The sequence below is a fragment of the Rhodnius prolixus genome, unplaced genomic scaffold (assembly GCF_049639745.1).
Source record: "Rhodnius prolixus isolate KJV_2025 unplaced genomic scaffold, Rpr scaffold_15, whole genome shotgun sequence".
Lineage (NCBI taxonomy): Eukaryota > Metazoa > Arthropoda > Insecta > Hemiptera > Reduviidae > Rhodnius > Rhodnius prolixus.
In genome coordinates this window covers 6,854,798-6,870,998 of record NW_027411605.1, presented here as the reverse complement: position 1 = coordinate 6,870,998, position 16,201 = coordinate 6,854,798, and the positions used below count along the sequence as shown (strand labels likewise).

Sequence of the window (16,201 nt, the reverse complement as noted above, 5' to 3'; positions counted from 1 at the left end):
TAGAAGTCACTCCACGCGCTGAGGGTGTGAAGACATTAAAATGAAGCAGAATTAATGCTGAAATTAGCACATGAAGATGAGAATTCGGAGAAGAACTAAAGGAAAGGCAAAAGAGTTGGTTAATCAAGAAGATTATATTCAGAAGTACCATCATGTTCAAAGTCGTCGATTTCATCATTGTTTAAAATGATGTTTAATTGTGGATTTGGTAAGTGAATAAGTGAGCTGGAGTTGGCTAAATCAGAATCCTTAGTGCTGCAGGTTCTGATGGGTTGTGAGCGAGTTAAGGATGTCTGGATAAATACGGTCAGGCTAGAATAATCACCAAGATCCTGGAAAAGCTGAGGCTAGTATTGCTGAGGATTCTAAAACTAGCCATTATAAGATATCAGTCTCCATCATTTATTATATAATAAATTATAAAATTACAATAAATAATATTTTCAATAAACGGTCATATCTTACAGTCGGCGAGAATATACAATGTATTTACACAGTGGATAGTTTTGGCTTGTGACAGGGCTGCCATTGTGCTAACGGCTGTTAGTGAATGGAGCTTGCGGCGGGTCAGAGCGCGGCCGACATGAGCCAGTTGTAACTGAGCGTGGCCACGATGACGCAAAGACAGAATGCGGCCGCCAGCGACGAAGGGGGCGGCATCTCCTCGACAGCGCGACAGCCGTGCTGAATCTCCTTCTCACCGGGCGCCGTCTCCATTAGCCACTGTGACCCGGCTGGACACAACATCTGTTGGCGTTCTTCATCGCTGCGCCAAAATTCCAACACTTCTACGTCATAACGAAATTTCACCCGCCTGTCCAGCACTGAATGATCTCGACGCCAGAAAAGGTGGCCGGAATCTCGTCGGTCCAACACCCAGACTGGCTGATCTACTTCCATGTACCTGCAACAGACCAGAGTATGTTATATATTAATAATTACACTTCATTGACATGGTAATCAGAGTAATTTTCATTAAATAAAATATTTAAATAGCCCTCGGTAGTACCCGGAGTACACCCTTCTTTTAACTCCTTCTTGCTACCCTGTTCATCCTAATAAAATCCTTCACTTTGCCGAACCCACTATATCCAACACCACGCTGTTTCTGTGATCCTTGACTAGCCATTCATGTAAGTATTCTCAAACTTCTGTCAGCTAAGTATTTTAATCAACAGTACGGCTTTTCCAAATAGGTTATGGAAATCCAAATCTAACGTTTTGCTTAGATCTAGGAAATTATAACTTAATAATGGCTCAGTGCAGCACATGAAGCTAGGTGAATGAAGGACATTCGTTGGTTGATACACTAAACGATTTACAAATGATTGCTAGATTTGCATTAACGAATGGAAAAAACGCCAAGGCTGCCAATACATAATACACAACACTCAATACCAACCAATTCTGTTTTGTAAGAGCTAATTGTTTTATTCAGTCGTTAAATAATAGTTTTATCGTTACAGAATAATTAGTGGGGAGGGTTAAATTTATTATTAACCAATTTGCATTGACGTTTTCTCCTGTAATCTATGAGAAACAAAATGAGCAACTCATATGAGCTGGATTCACCTTACTGTACCATTTTGGAATAATGAAAGGTTCTACAAGCTGTAAGTTAACAATTGATTGTGTTAAACATATTCGAGTTTGAAGAGAAACTTGAAAACTGCAGTAAGAGAAAGTTATATGAGAATTAGGATCAGAGTTTTTCTCTTTGCTTTGAGAAAGTAGTTCGGCTGTACTGCAAACTCACATTACTTCTGATGTAAATACTTGGGCATTAATGATTTGCTACAATACTATATTTGAATGAAGAAAATTCCCTAAACAGAAAGTACCATAATGTACCTGAGGCAAGTATCCGCGGCAAACGAAAGTAACGCACTGCCTGCCTTCTGTATTATATAAGGATGAAAGAACTACTCACCCAGATTAGACAGCGAAAACGAACCTAACTAACGCTGAGGATCAAAGGGCAACCCCTCCAGCGCCTTGAGTACTGAGATAACACTACACTTATCGCGCACGTAACATTTATTAGCACTTTGATCGCAACCATATCTCTATGGAAATAAAATAACAAACCACTTAACCTTTTGGTAACCTACCCATCCTTCAACCTGCTCGCTAAAAACCAACTGCGCCAAATTCACTTTTAGTTGGTAACACTGAATCCATTCACCATGTGCCCAAGACAGGTAGAAACCGCTGTTGGGAATTCTGACAAGACTTACCAACTTTCTTTTCGTCTCGTAAAAAGTCGTGCATATTTTGAATTTGACTTTTAGCTGGAAATAGATGTTTCGATCATAAATATTTGTTTGTCCTTGTTTATTTCAAATGGGTGTGGTTATCATCGCTTAAAAATGGGAAATTGTAGAAATTAAAATTCTGTTTTTTTAGTGCCGTCTGGACGCACAACTTGAAGGTTTTGGATCAAATCTAATACAGCCTCACTGCATAGATTTTGTAAAAAGATTTCCTTGATTTTTATTAAACTCGTATTTGTGTTAACCTTAACTTTTGTTTAAAACGTTCTCTTAGACGAATACCTCGTCAAAGCATTTCAAGGGCGTGATGTGTAGTGTGTATAAATTTCTATTTTTTTTTTCTATGTTTGTTTCAACCATTGTTTAAAACATTTTGAAACTTTTAGCTATGAAAAGTATATTTAAACAATAAATAAATAATGTGGCTGAAGATAGTTTTAATGTTTTTCTCAAAACCTTCCCCAACTTTTCTCAGGAAAAGTTTGGATTTAAAATGCTAAGCTTTTCATGCGTAACACCAGAGATTGAAATAAAGTGGGTTGTATGCTTTGAAAATTAGTTTTGTCGTAAATAATGAAATAATTATAATGTAATAATTAGATAAACTGCCAGCGCTTGACACCAACTTTTCGACGCAAGAGTCAAACAAACAAAAAAAAATTAAAGTACTTCTGACCAGCTGATTATTGCTGAGAAGCTCTATTGTTTATATGATAAAACATACTAATATCTGATAAACACAATCAACATGACGTAATGTGTACCATTAGTTATTCAACAACAACATTATTTATTCTTTATTAAGTGCCATTTGATTTTTTATTTTGTTTGAAAAATCAAATATCTATAAATATGCAAACAAAGAAGCTCATTTAGAGTGTTTACAATGACGTAATGTTTTCTTGTAATAATATACGCAGATGTTTAATATAGTCACGAGTACACTTAACGATCACACAAACACAGTGAAAAGGTAATGATACAGTTGGGTGTAAGATGTAAACACAGAGATGGGTCAGTACCCTCGGTTCTGCAACTAATTCAATACTGAGCTATATCCAGCTTGTACGGAAACTTAACTGAAGTGGAAATCTCTACTCCAAACTGATTAAAGTACCACTGATGATGGGTGAAAGTTCGAAACCGGACAGAGAACGCAATAAACAGGCGTGCCACGACGGGATAAAATCAACAATATAATCTAGACACCCCTGGCTTCGTCTTCTTTGCACCCGAAACCATCAAATTACATTCTCCAGCCTTCACCTGCCCTTTCTAGTTTGTTTATTCACCAGGAATACAATCTTTCAAGGGCTCCTAGTGCGAATTAATTCGGAACTGATCTGCCATCAGACTGTCAGTTAATAGGCAGTCTGCCATTTCTATAAATTGATGGTTCTAACTCTTGTATAAAATTGGTATCAATCCGAACGTTTAATCAAATTTCGATTTGAAAGAACATACCGGAAGTGCGTCTGTACAGAACTCTTTTCGATCAAACTGTCAATTACATGTAGTAACCAAAGGGTTTCATTTGAACTTGGTCGTTGTGTTTGGCATTGACTTGTGTTTGCATGTTGGGGGGGCTGCCAAAATTTCCATGACTCTTTCTGACTCTTAGAAATTACAAACTCCGAGAGTGCTAAAAACCAAGGCTTGCAGGCTATTATAAAGAGAAAGTTTATGGAATTTGTAACATTGGAAGTTGAATAGTGAAATGATGTTGGCAGCATTGTAAAGAAAGAAAGTAGGTTGGCTATACGTTATTATGTTATTGTTGAGAGAAGTGATAGTCCCAGGGGGAGACGCAGCGCTGTTCACGGTTCTCACTTTAATGAATTGGTGCGAGTTTGTGGTGGTTTTGCATTGTGCAAGCCCTCAATCTCCAACCAGCAACAATATCGAGCGGCGAGCATGCTGTCCCTTGAGATTCTCCACTGATCTAGTTTCTTTTGTCTAGTTCTAGAAGTGCCGCCCACTATCTCACATCTAGTCCTCGGTTCACTTGCTGAGGTTAATTGGCAAAGTCACACAGTCTGACGCAACTACATTATAATTATAGAGCGGTAATTGTCTGGCTATTAGAGGCAGATAGCGTCACACTTCGTATTGCCGAGTAAGCTAACTCTCATTGTGTCTGGCTGGCTGTAGACTGACCCTCACTTCTCAGTCCATTTCCTAGAATGAAATCATCATCAGAAAACATTAATTCCCAATATTAAGTACAATTTGCGTTTATATTTACGTCAGTTACTAAATAATAGGTAATTTTTCTTGGCAGTACAAGCACAGCGGAAGCAAAGTAGTCGAAACAAAGGTAGGTGCTTGACTAATTTCTGAAACTTTCATCCATATCAATCTCTTCAAACTGTTTTCTTTCTCTTACTCCTTGCTAGAGAAGTAGTGTGATCACTTCAGGATTAAGTATTGAGTTCTCACCGGTCTATATACACATGTGCATGTTTGTAGGTTAGTATACCTTTATACTCGTATGTACTCTCTCAGAAGGTTTAAATGAGTTGCTGAAATTCCAAAGTAGAAGAAATTGGCTTTTCCAGCGGAAAGAGAATTTTTTGTTTTTTCTTAAAAAGCAATCGATCGGAACTCTTTGAACCAGCAGACAGGTGTGCCACTTGTTTAAGCCATCGGGCCACTTGTAAAATCCGTTGAAAAGTTGGCGGGGGCCGTACCATTGGTGAACTCTGCCCCCTCCCATTTATGGAAAATATTTGTTTGGTATCTAAGAAATATGTTTACAGAGAAACCAACGGTTAGGTTTTGTTTTAAGATAAGAGTATCATTTATCCCTTCTTGTCGCGTGATGATTGGCTTCAACCAATGGTATCATCCGCTTTTCATTTTAAAAAAAGCTGCAGTTTCGTACTTGGGAAAACTAATGTTTATTATTTTTTTCGTAATGAGTTTGATTGAAGCAATACTACCGAGTCAACATCAGAATGGATGCTACTCTTGCAATAACTGCCACTCGATATTTTCTTACTGTTCACAGGGGCGGTCTAAGACCACTTCGCCACGGGCGAACTCCTTCTTCGGCACCTAAACTTGCGCATGACACATCTAGAAGCCATAAACTACAAATATCTGTGAGAATATTGATGAATAAGAATGAAAAATTTGAGTGTAGATTAGATTGCATCACAACTAAGGGTCGCTTATCGTGGATGCTTATCCATTAGTGGGAGTTGGTTTTTCATCCATCAATATCATCTTCTCTGGGTTCAAGATGCAACTATTGCCAGACAAAGTATCGATAATACCACAGGTATCGCGCGTCGCAGTCGAGAGAAGATTAAACTGCGAGATATACAAACTTTATGCACATTATATTGCAGTTTTGCGACAATTGGATACACTGACGTAACCACCTCCTACCGATTATTATGCCGAATTGAATCTAATTTCATTGACTGTGACATAAATGAACAAGAAATATCCTTTTTTAAACAACTTTCTCAGTAAAGTAACGGCAGAAATTAAGTTTAAAGGTAAAAGTGTTTTACAAATCTAATTTTATTGATAAAGCAATTATTTTATAAAACGAGGATAAATCAATTAAGTGAGTTGTTAATAAGTTTTTAATAAAATCTCATTCCGCACCAAAGGGTTCTGTGGGCTACGGGTTGCACAGACTCAGTCTAAACTGATCATCCCAAGTGCACATGCTGGGATTGTTCGTTTTTTTTCCCCGTGAAGATCGATTTAAGAATGATTTACGAAAAGAGAGGAGTTTGGGCACTCGTCTAACGTGCCCAAACTTCTGTCTGCTACGCGGTTTTACCACCTTTTCAATTGCTGTGAATTAAATATGTTGCTAAATTACCCTGTTCGCGGGAAATAAGCAGAATATTTTCACTTACAAGATTGAGAATTCTACTAAGTACAGTAAGAGGAAGGGCGGATGCTGCCAGCCAAAGCAGAGTTGCTCAGGACGTCCTTTCAGCAAGGCAGGAATCAGTGGCCTTGTAAATATAGTAACACCTAGTTTCAAACAACCCACTTAGCACTCATAAATGCCAACATCTGGAGCAGTGGTAAGTAGTGTAAACCAATTTAGCGCACCCAGTAATTAGCGTTATCACTGCGTTTTAAAGTGAAACCTAAAAGAAAGTTTGACCTGACCTGAACTAGTTGGAACATATAATTAAGATTAGAAGCCTGATAGCTGTTATCGCTTTGTATTGTAAACACCTTAGTAGAGTCAGTCCTTTATGTGAAGGTCTAAGCTTCTGAATGGTGCCTGAAGATTCCATCAGCGGATAGAACTCCAGGAAACATGGACATCTTGTAAGGCAACTTTTAGCAGCTCTTGGGCGAAGAAACCTTCAGTACTTCCTTACGTTGTAAACGGCTAGATTTAGTGCGATGGACGACTGTGTTATTGTGATTGTAACTTCACGTAGGTTAACAATATTTGGAACAACAGTTGTTAGTTGCCACTACGACCAGAATCAAGGACACCATCGCCTGAAGAGAACAAGAGATAGCGAAATAAATCTGTTCTTGAAAATAAATCTCTTTCTCGAAAACGACACATCGATTTTTATTTAAACTATATACCCTTTACAAGATCACAGGAAAAGGAGTTTAGCAGCATTTCCGTTTTTAGCAGCCTGTCGCGTTTTTCTTCCAAAAATTCAGATTTAAATCAGCTGTTCTCGACTGATGTGCCACCTCAACTTGAGGTAGTTGCATGCACAGCCGCCATTACAGAACTCGAACTTAACGTACACTCCCCGCAGTCAATTTGAAACGTTTAAACATGCCGCCTGACCCCCCCGCCCTCCCACTACGTTTGGAGGCAGCTAACCGCCGGCGTCACGGATAAAGGACGCTGAACTTAACATCGATTCCTGTTTACAGTTAGCCTAATAATGATTAAGTTTACGCAAAAGCAGCCAAAGTGTCCACAATAATCAACTAACCTTCTTTACATATAACAGTTATCTCTTCTCCACTCTAAACCTCTGGGTATGTAAGGCTTTTGGAAATATAGCTTGTCCAGAAGTGACGTAGCAAGTACCCAGTCTGGGTCAACCCTCTTTGAAGTAGTAGACCTTCGGAATTCAGCAGTGTTGCCTAAATTATTTTGTAAATATATTCAATCTCAAACAATCAACTGTTTCCTGGCCTGGTTTTCTACAAACGTGGAGTTCTAGCGATGCGATATAATATTATATTGGGTAGTGATCCATTACATGCTTCTAAAATATACATGGATAGTAAAGTGTTTTAGATATTCCAGCCAGATTGTAAATAAATAAAGAACTCAGAACAAAATTACGCAGTTCTGAGTGAGCGGATAGAGATTGCTGCGCAGGCGTGACAGGAAGACGTGGTCCGGTGGCTGCCAACTCAGCATCTTCGATACACAATCAGCAGGATATACGGCCGACAGATTGCACGACACCCAGTGCTGATATTAATTCTACAACAAAATAAAATATTTCCTCAGCACTGACATCATCGCCCGACTGCTGATTGCGTAACCCACCAGATCGAGCAGTGGCAATTTCGTGAGTTTATACTAATGGTCTTCCAGAATGTTTTGCCTAATTGATTATAAAACAGAGACACTTTTAGTTCAGTAAACATTCTATTTAGCTTTTAAGTTCAAGACCAAAGATCATATTGAGAACGGAGGAAATGATTATTTTGTCAACAAGAAGAAAAGGGATTGAGCTGGTCATAGTAAATGTTGAGAATATCAGTGAGATGGCGGCCCTTTACGGTTTGATTTGGGGACAGATGGGCCTCCTCTACGTGGTTTTTATTGGTCAATCCTCTCAGATGAACTTTTCTGCCTGCAGCCAGCAAATAAATGAAGAAAATTCAGTATTGACAGCAGAACAATGTGAATAAATCTCTTTTTCTGCTATAAATAAATAACTTTGCAGCTTTTCCATTAAATTCTTACATTATTATCACAAAATACCAACTACTTAAAAAAATTCTTTTCTTTAACAATTACAAATATTTTTATTTTTTATAGCGTAATTCGATAATTCATCAAATACCTATAAGAGAAAAATTAGAGAAAAAAAATTACATTGTACTTTTCTTAGAAATTAATAGCAATAAATACTTGGCCAGTCACAACGTAGAAGGAAGGTATTGTACGTGTAGGCCCAATCAAAAATACGAACAATTAGGTGGCCACGCCCACATCAAGTTGGTCACGCCCACATCAAGTGGACCACGCCCCTTCCCATAAAAATACGGTTAGCTAGTTTAACACCTGTGTTTCTAAATTGTATTTTCTTCCAGATTTTCAATTTTCGCAAAAACATACATATGTGTGAGAGTCTATAGGTTAAAACTGATATTTCGAATAAATAAGAAAAAGTAGGTTTTTTATACCCCAAAACCAATGGTCATTTTTAATTAAATATATCGATATTCAGTCTGTCCTTTATAAAAGTCTCATTAATTTGTATACCTTCAACCCAGAATCGCCTCAGTTATGTCCTGCAGAATAATGAGGGAAATATCCCCAGCCATCAACAAAAGCTTTGCAACGTTTTTTAATGTTGATGGTTAGTGTACTCCTAATTGTGGATTGGTTTTTCTTAAATGATCGACTGTATCCTCAAGAATGAGACAGTGTCAGTTAGTCCATCAGCAGTCAATCATACATAATAAAGAAAAAGGAATTTTCCGCGGTAATGTTCCGTGAAAATTGCGCATTTACCCAATCGTAGACCCCATTGTAATGATGTACGTAGAAGAAAGATCGACTTGTGATGGACGTCAATATTTTTTTCCCATCTTCTGTTACTTAGCATGACTATTTTACGTGGAATAAAAGAATTCTTGATTTGCATGGTTTCTATTTTTTAAAAAGTAAGTGAGTAATTTTTTTGATTTATATATGAATCTGGGGAATCGATTACCCGTGGAGGGACAGATTGTATCAGGAGATGCTGCGGTTAGAATTTGATGTGGAGATTCGCTCATTATCTCTAAACTAATTGAATCTTCTAGAAACTTGGAATTTGCGAAAAAAAGGAAGTGACTTCAATATTAACCATGTTCTCATACTTCAATATCCCTGTTGAAGGAAGCGTAAGGTCACATCATCTCATAACAAACTTGAAATCAATTCTCTGCGAGGAAATCTCTTAAAACATTGGAATAGCAAAGGAAGTTACAAAGTAACTCTTTCAAAAAAAGTTCTAGTGCACTTTTGGTTAGAGGTTTCATTGTTGCAAATACAGTTGTTAGGGGATAGAATGTAGGTCTGCTTAGATAACAAGGTTTCCGCCGGAATCCTATAACCGGAAATGGGACTTAATCAAAGCTATTTTTCTATTTTTCGTGGTTTGTCTCGAAAATGAGTCCAAAGAATTTCTCTAAATAGGAATAGTATACCCGCCTAAACACTCTTCATTTTATATCTAACTTTTTCTCAAAGCGATACACTTTACTGAAATTGCACTTTCTGAACGATAAAGTGGTACTGCTCTAGAATTCTGAGTTTTTCCTTCATATTTTTGGAATTGGCTAAGACGATATTCATGCATTATTTTTGTACATAACTACATTATGACTTTTTCGTTAAAACAATGTTACTTCCGGATGTGCCCGATAGATATAACTGTAAAACATTATGGTGACAAAGAGGTAGAAAGTATTATAAGTACAGTTTTGGTAAATGTCAATAATTTTTTTTAAAAAGACTGAAACTAAAGACGCCGAGCAAAGTAGCAAGGGGCAGAGGGCAACAGTCGGTGCGAGCTGTCCACAAAGAGGCGGCTATTGAGGTGCGGAGTTTCCAGTGAGCTGGAACTGTGGGCAGACAGCCAGCCGCCAGACGAAAGGTCAATCAATTTACAGACCAACGGCGATACCATCTGGGCATTTTTTTCTTCATTGGCCGGTTGCTCCAGTACTGTCAGATTTGTGGACCAAAGGCCACAAATATTAAGGCATTGCGATCTCAGTCCAGCTGGAAAGATCAGAGGAAGGAAGTAGGCATCCTCCTGAACATTTTCTAAAAATCCTTTGTAAGTTGGGTTCTGGGACGAAAAAATATCTCGCAACAACTTTTATTAAAAAGAACCACTCACGGGAAAGCGATTATCATTAAGTAAAAGTTCCGACTTTAAAGTATATCTTGAGAGGAAGTCGAAATAGGGTTCACACCGAATTTCATAACAATTACTTGAATCATTCAATCCGTTCAGTTGCTGCAATGGAGCTGCACTGATATCTGTCTGAAAAATAGTATTTCCGGTTAGCCAATCCTTTTGAAACTTGGTGAATTATGGAACACCTGGAAATTTAGCTGACGTAGAACACAAGAGGCATGTCCAGGCAGCACTTCACGGAGTAGTACCTTACGAGGCCGGAAGTTTAAAGAAAATGTTAAGAAAATCCCGAGAGTTGGACAAAAAAATCCATTTTTAAAGAAGTTCTTCCGGTTTACACGTTTGGTCTAAAAGCGAACTCATGCGGAAATGGTTTAAATTTTCGCAGGTTTCGTTTTTGGCTTAAACTCGAGCGCCGATCTAGATTACTCATTAAACTTGTCTTGGCCGATCCAAGGAACCCCAAACTGACCCAGATCCATAAAAGAAATGATATAAATGTTGATAAACCACAAATTTTTATTAGCAGTGGTATCTTACCTGAAGTGGTCAGTGTAGTGACGATAGGTGATAATCAGTGTAAGCACGCGAGTCCGGTGGTACAGAGTGGACAATTCAGGAACGGGTTGGTGGCATACACGATCTACTGTGGCACTGGACCGTCTGACTCGACACCCGGCTGTGATCGTCGGACTAAAGAGAGAGAGACTTTCCAGCTCTCTCCCCTCCACTGCCTCCATCCCCGTCTGATCGCCGCTTTAGTTGTTATCTATAGTCCGTTATATTGTTCAGGTATTTGGTACTCAAGTTAGCGTTTCTTTGCTCCCATTGGTATTTTTATTTCTGTATTCAAAATGGAGACTCATATTATTATTACTTACTCAGCTCTACTAGAAAGAGAAGTGGTTTTCACAAATAGGTCTGCAAATACATCTCCAATAAACAAAAAAAAGTAAAAATGGCAGAAAGTTTAGTTTATATTTAGGCACCAGTGGAGAATTATTTGGGCCAAAATCGATAGCCAAAGTCCTGAATTTGATTTTAATTAATACTACACAGGTGGTAATCGATTGTAATGAACATTAATGACACTTTAGAGGAAACCCTAACTTCTCACTCAAACGGAAGTAAAGATTTTTCATTTTCCAAAAAACGTAGTGAGGTAATTGTAGATTCATAGATATGTAACAAATTTCCAAGAAAATTCGATTAAGGCTACTTCCGTTTGAGTGAGAAGTTAGGGTTTCCTCTAAAGTGTCATTACTGTTCATTACAATCGATTACCACCTGTGTAGTATTAATTAAAATCAAATTCAGGACTTAATGTTAAAATTCAAGAAATCTGGTTGAACCAAAGTTGAACCACTTAATCGATAGATTTTTTGCGTATTTTGTGACAACTCCCACGACTTAGTATATAAACTGTTGGTAGCGAATGAAAACATGAATTTAAAACTTTTACCTGAACATTTTTTCCTGAAAAATCTAGAAAATCGCTGAATTTTTTCCTTTTTTTATACTTTTACATTTTGATACTGACTTTTTATATTTTTGTTAATATACATCTTAATTAATAAATAGAAGATGTTTTATTAATGTAGAAGTTGTCTAATTATGAATTTGTATTATCCTTTAGTGTCCGTAAACTATTAATACGTATTTAGGATTGAAATAGCGAGGATTCGATCAAAATAATAAAATAACTCCGTCTTTAAGCGTTTCGACAAATTTATAGTCTTTTACAGGGCCTGGATATTATAAATATGCAACACAACAAATTAGAATATTGAAGCAGAGGAATAAAAAATACACTTTTTTTGGCTTAATTATTAGTACTTTTCGGTAACATTGCGCAGAAATATGTTAACTCTTCTATGTACCAGTCTTCTGCCAAGACAACAGTGATTTTGAAAAAATCAAAAATAGAATATTCAAACTCATAAAAAGTACAGTATGTGCTTCCACCTGAAATGTTAGGCTATTACGTTACTTTTACTCTTCGTTGACCTACTTTTATTTAATTTTTTCCATGAAATTTATCTAATTGGGATTAATTAAAATTAAAGAAAATGATGAAGACATAATTTAAAAAACATCTGTTTACATAGGCGGAAATTAATAAATTTATTGTACAATTGAACACTATAGACATTTCTATATATTGACTGAAGTACACTACAAGCATGATCCGGTATGGTCTAGTGGCTAGGATACCTGGCTTTCACCCAGGAGGCTCGGGTTCGATTCCCGGTACCGGAATATTTTTTTTTTATTGTAAAAAATTATCCTTTCAAACGTTACGAAAATAATTTTATAAGTTCTTATTAAATTGAATTTATTTTTCAGAGATGACTTTAAGTTTGCTTAGTAATTGGTTAAATTGACTCCCATTTCTTGGCTGTGCTAACTACATTTATGACGATGGTGTTTTACAAATCTCTTACTGCCTCTTTTCGTAGTTAGTCGAATAATAGTAATTCGTTCAGCAGAGTTCCATGAAACGGAAATAAATTGGTGAGTGTGTTATCAAGCCGGCTTAATTCATTTATCAACAAATTTAATAATTCAGTTAAAATTACTAATATTCCAGTTAACCAATGTTCTTTTTTTAAATCGATAGTTTTAGTTTTTACATTTTTTTTTTTTTTTAATAAACGACTCCCTCGAGTTTCTTTAAATTCGCTCCCGAATTTATTTGAAATATTTCTCTGGGAAAACTTCCCTTATTACAGGAATGCGGTGCGATAATGTTAAATTTACGATAATGAGTTCACATCAGAGATATCTGTGTTGAGGTATTTTAGAATACCTCAAAAAGTGTTTTTTAGAAAAAAATAAATGCTAACAAAGAATCTCAAAAAATAAAATATCGTTACACACTGAAGCTTATATTTTAATTGGACCCCACAAGGGAACCCGACTGTAACTTGGCAATAAAAAAACTCTTGTGTTGTTCAAGTCTTTTACTGCATATTTTCGTGTTGGTGACCAATTATGATGATGATTTAATCGTGTGCAGATCAGTATCAAATGGCAAAAACTTCCAATATGGCCCTGTTTTCATCGTTGTTCTATGAGTATAAAGTTTCATTTTGAGACTTCATAAACAGCAGCAGTTTTATAAACTGATGAGACGATAAGTCAAGATCATCATGTAAGTCATGAAGCGGTCTTTTTTACTTATAATCTATATTTCCATATAATAAAATACTCATCACATAAAAGAGTTTAGGTGGAAGGTTATGCGAGGTAAATCAGCTGTTTGCAGAAAGAAATGTCGAAGGAATTGTCGAGAGAAAACAAAAAAGTGACACCAGCTAAATGTTGTTGACTAACCTTGAAGAAATGCTGCAATGCTACTCTCTGCTGCCTCCTTCTTTGTTGAGACAAATTTAAATGAAAAAAGATGTTTTGCTCAGCACAGCGTGCAATTATTTAAACGATTTGTAAGATGGATGTTGGCATTGTGTGTGGAGGCTACTCAACTGTAAAGGGTTATAAATAAATTAGAAAACACAGCAATAATGTTCTGTAAGTATTCATTTTGTTTCTTTTAAATAAACTTGCGATATAATATAACCGTATAATTACAAAACAGATAACTGCAATAATGTTCACATTTCGCTACACAATGGCTTCTTGTAATAATTATTTTTGTTTAAAATAGATTTCAATTTTATTCTACAAATGGAGAAAAACTAGGGGCTTAGTTTCTTGAAATCGTTTTCAGAGATACACATAAAGAATTTTAAAATTAAATTTTAAGAGAGTAGTCAGGCGGAATATTCAATGTGGTGAGTTCTGTGCGAGGAACAACAAAAAATTAATTATCTTCAGGGGACTGACATTACTGACAGACTTCACCATACAATCAACAACGGTACCATAATACCCCTGTACATGATCCAAATTTCGATAGTTATTTTAAAACATTAAAGATCATAAAAAATATTTTTGATTTACAACAATTATAAATTTACAAATAAATTACCTACTCTTCACCTGTACACACAAATAAATAAATAAAACATATAAATCACAATTGGAGATAGTTTTGTTTGCTGGATTGATTTTAATAAATCAAAATAATATCGTACCATTGCACTTAAACACTTGGACAGGAATTTAAATTAAAAATATTTACAATATTAATACTGGTCCTGGAATTGAATAAAAACTTTTACCATCGTTACTTTTTAAAATCACAATAGTAAAATATGCAAAACAATAATTACAGCAAAATATAACTTGTGCAATATTACAAAAAAGAAAAGAAAAAAAAGTACTTTTTTTTCCAAATTAGATCTTGTTTTACCCGTTTGGGAAAAATTGTGCCAAATTCATGTAGTAAGGTTGCCAAATTCCAAAAGCAATAATTGTTATTGATACAATCAAGTTGTAATAAACCTCTAGTTATGTTTTTACATTAATAATTAAGTAAAAGCTGGAATCGTGGGGGGTTCACTGTTGCCAAACAACTTAATCTAACTCTAAATTTCTCTGTACAAAGAACTTAATATCCTTTATTCATTATTCTACTTACAGTACAATTTCATGACTTTTACATCATAGAGTCGGTAGTTTTCAGTATAGAGGGAGATCAAAGGAAATTTATTTACCAAGTTACTAGCCCAAAATAGCTAATGATAACTGACATTCGTTATGATACTTTCTTTTCTTTGGGAGGGGGGAATAAAGAAAAATGGACGGTTTATTTTCTTTGAGGCAAACAGAATTTTCATTCAATCTTTAGATACCATGTTTGTTTAACATTTAATTATATATATATTTTTTTAAAATAGGCTTTTGATTTGTTAAATTTCTTTATGGGAACTCAATATTAATAAACACATTTTGATAACAACTGGGAGCTATATTGAGATTGGGAAAATCACTTGTAAAATTGGACTCTTACACTATAGTCTTTCATTCATTACTTCCATTCACAATTAAAATATGTCTGCAGGGATCATTTGTAATCTATTTCCAGCATTATTTGGAACCAGAATCAAGGAAACTAACAGAAATTTTATTCCAAAGCCCATGCCAAAGAAATTAATTAAGAATGATCTTCGGAATTATGCAACTTTAGAGAGAAAAATGCTAAAAGAAAGTTTCATCAGTTATTATGTTTCAGTTGGCAGTCATGCTTGCTGCCGTCAGTAATCCTTTTGTTCGGTCTGTACATGGGCAAGACGTGTCTGGGCAAGCCGAACGGACTGACTTCAATCCCACTGTAGAACAGACAAAAAAAATACAAGTCATTAAAATTACAAAAATTACAGCTTAAAGTAAAAATTAGAATTAAAAAGCAAAAGTCACAGTTTAAGGGAGACAATGCCAATCGACAGCGTTACAGCATCTAATTCGTCCCGGAAACCAGAAAAGAGGAAGGAGATTGTTTCCGCTGTTCTAAGAAGCTCCCTGAATGTCTAGCAGGAAGCCTACCTCCTACACAAGGGAATTTGTAGAAATAACAAAGAGGTGAAAACATGAATATCTAAGAGGAGTAAAATTAACAAAATATTACGATTTCTTTTTGAAATTTAAAACACTTCAGCGTTTGAATTCACTGGCGTCCAGAGCACTTCCAGCCTCCGGACATATTCTCTTACTACAGTCAACACTGTCCAGTGAGCTGAAAGAAGCTATGAGACCGGGATTTCAGCATGGAAATCCAGTACGCTAACCACAAATTAACGTCTATTTATTTTATAGTTATATTTTCATATATATATTAATTTTTCCATGTTAACATCTCTTTGATATTCATGTTTTCACTACGTTTTTTAAAGTGAAGATTTACATGGTTCAGCTACG

General features: G+C 36.0%; 2 protein-coding genes and 1 non-coding gene across 15 annotated transcripts in view; 1 reads left to right on the top strand and 2 right to left on the bottom strand.

The window, feature by feature from the left end:
• Positions 1–388: 388 nt before the first annotated feature.
• Positions 389–11,136, bottom strand: LOC141454856 (uncharacterized). The gene is made up of 2 exons (XM_074129501.1): positions 10,922–11,136; positions 389–904 (listed from the first exon to the last, which is right to left on the bottom strand). The coding sequence occupies exons 1-2, from the start codon at positions 11,119–11,121 to the stop codon at positions 568–570; spliced, it is 537 nt and encodes a 178-aa protein (XP_073985602.1). The 5' UTR covers positions 11,122–11,136; the 3' UTR covers positions 389–567.
• A 1,432-nt stretch (positions 11,137–12,568) lies between these two features.
• Positions 12,569–12,640, top strand: TRNAE-UUC (transfer RNA glutamic acid (anticodon UUC)). The gene has a single exon. It is a non-coding gene; the product is annotated as a tRNA-Glu (tRNA).
• Positions 12,641–13,903: 1,263 nt separating this feature from the next.
• The window catches only part of LOC141454990 (uncharacterized), a 68,474-nt gene continuing 66,176 nt past the window's right edge, over positions 13,904–16,201 (bottom strand). For 11 of the 13 annotated variants that reach the window (XR_012459078.1, XM_074129778.1, XM_074129779.1 and 8 more), the window contains one exon: positions 13,904–15,615. Coding sequence is in view for 10 of the 13 variants with exons in the window: in XM_074129773.1 (XP_073985874.1) it covers positions 15,501–15,615 (115 nt within the window). In the remaining 3 variants the exon portion in view is untranslated. The remainder of the gene's footprint in view (positions 15,616–16,201) is intronic. The other 2 variants (XR_012459080.1, XR_012459082.1) reach the window with 1 other exon arrangement.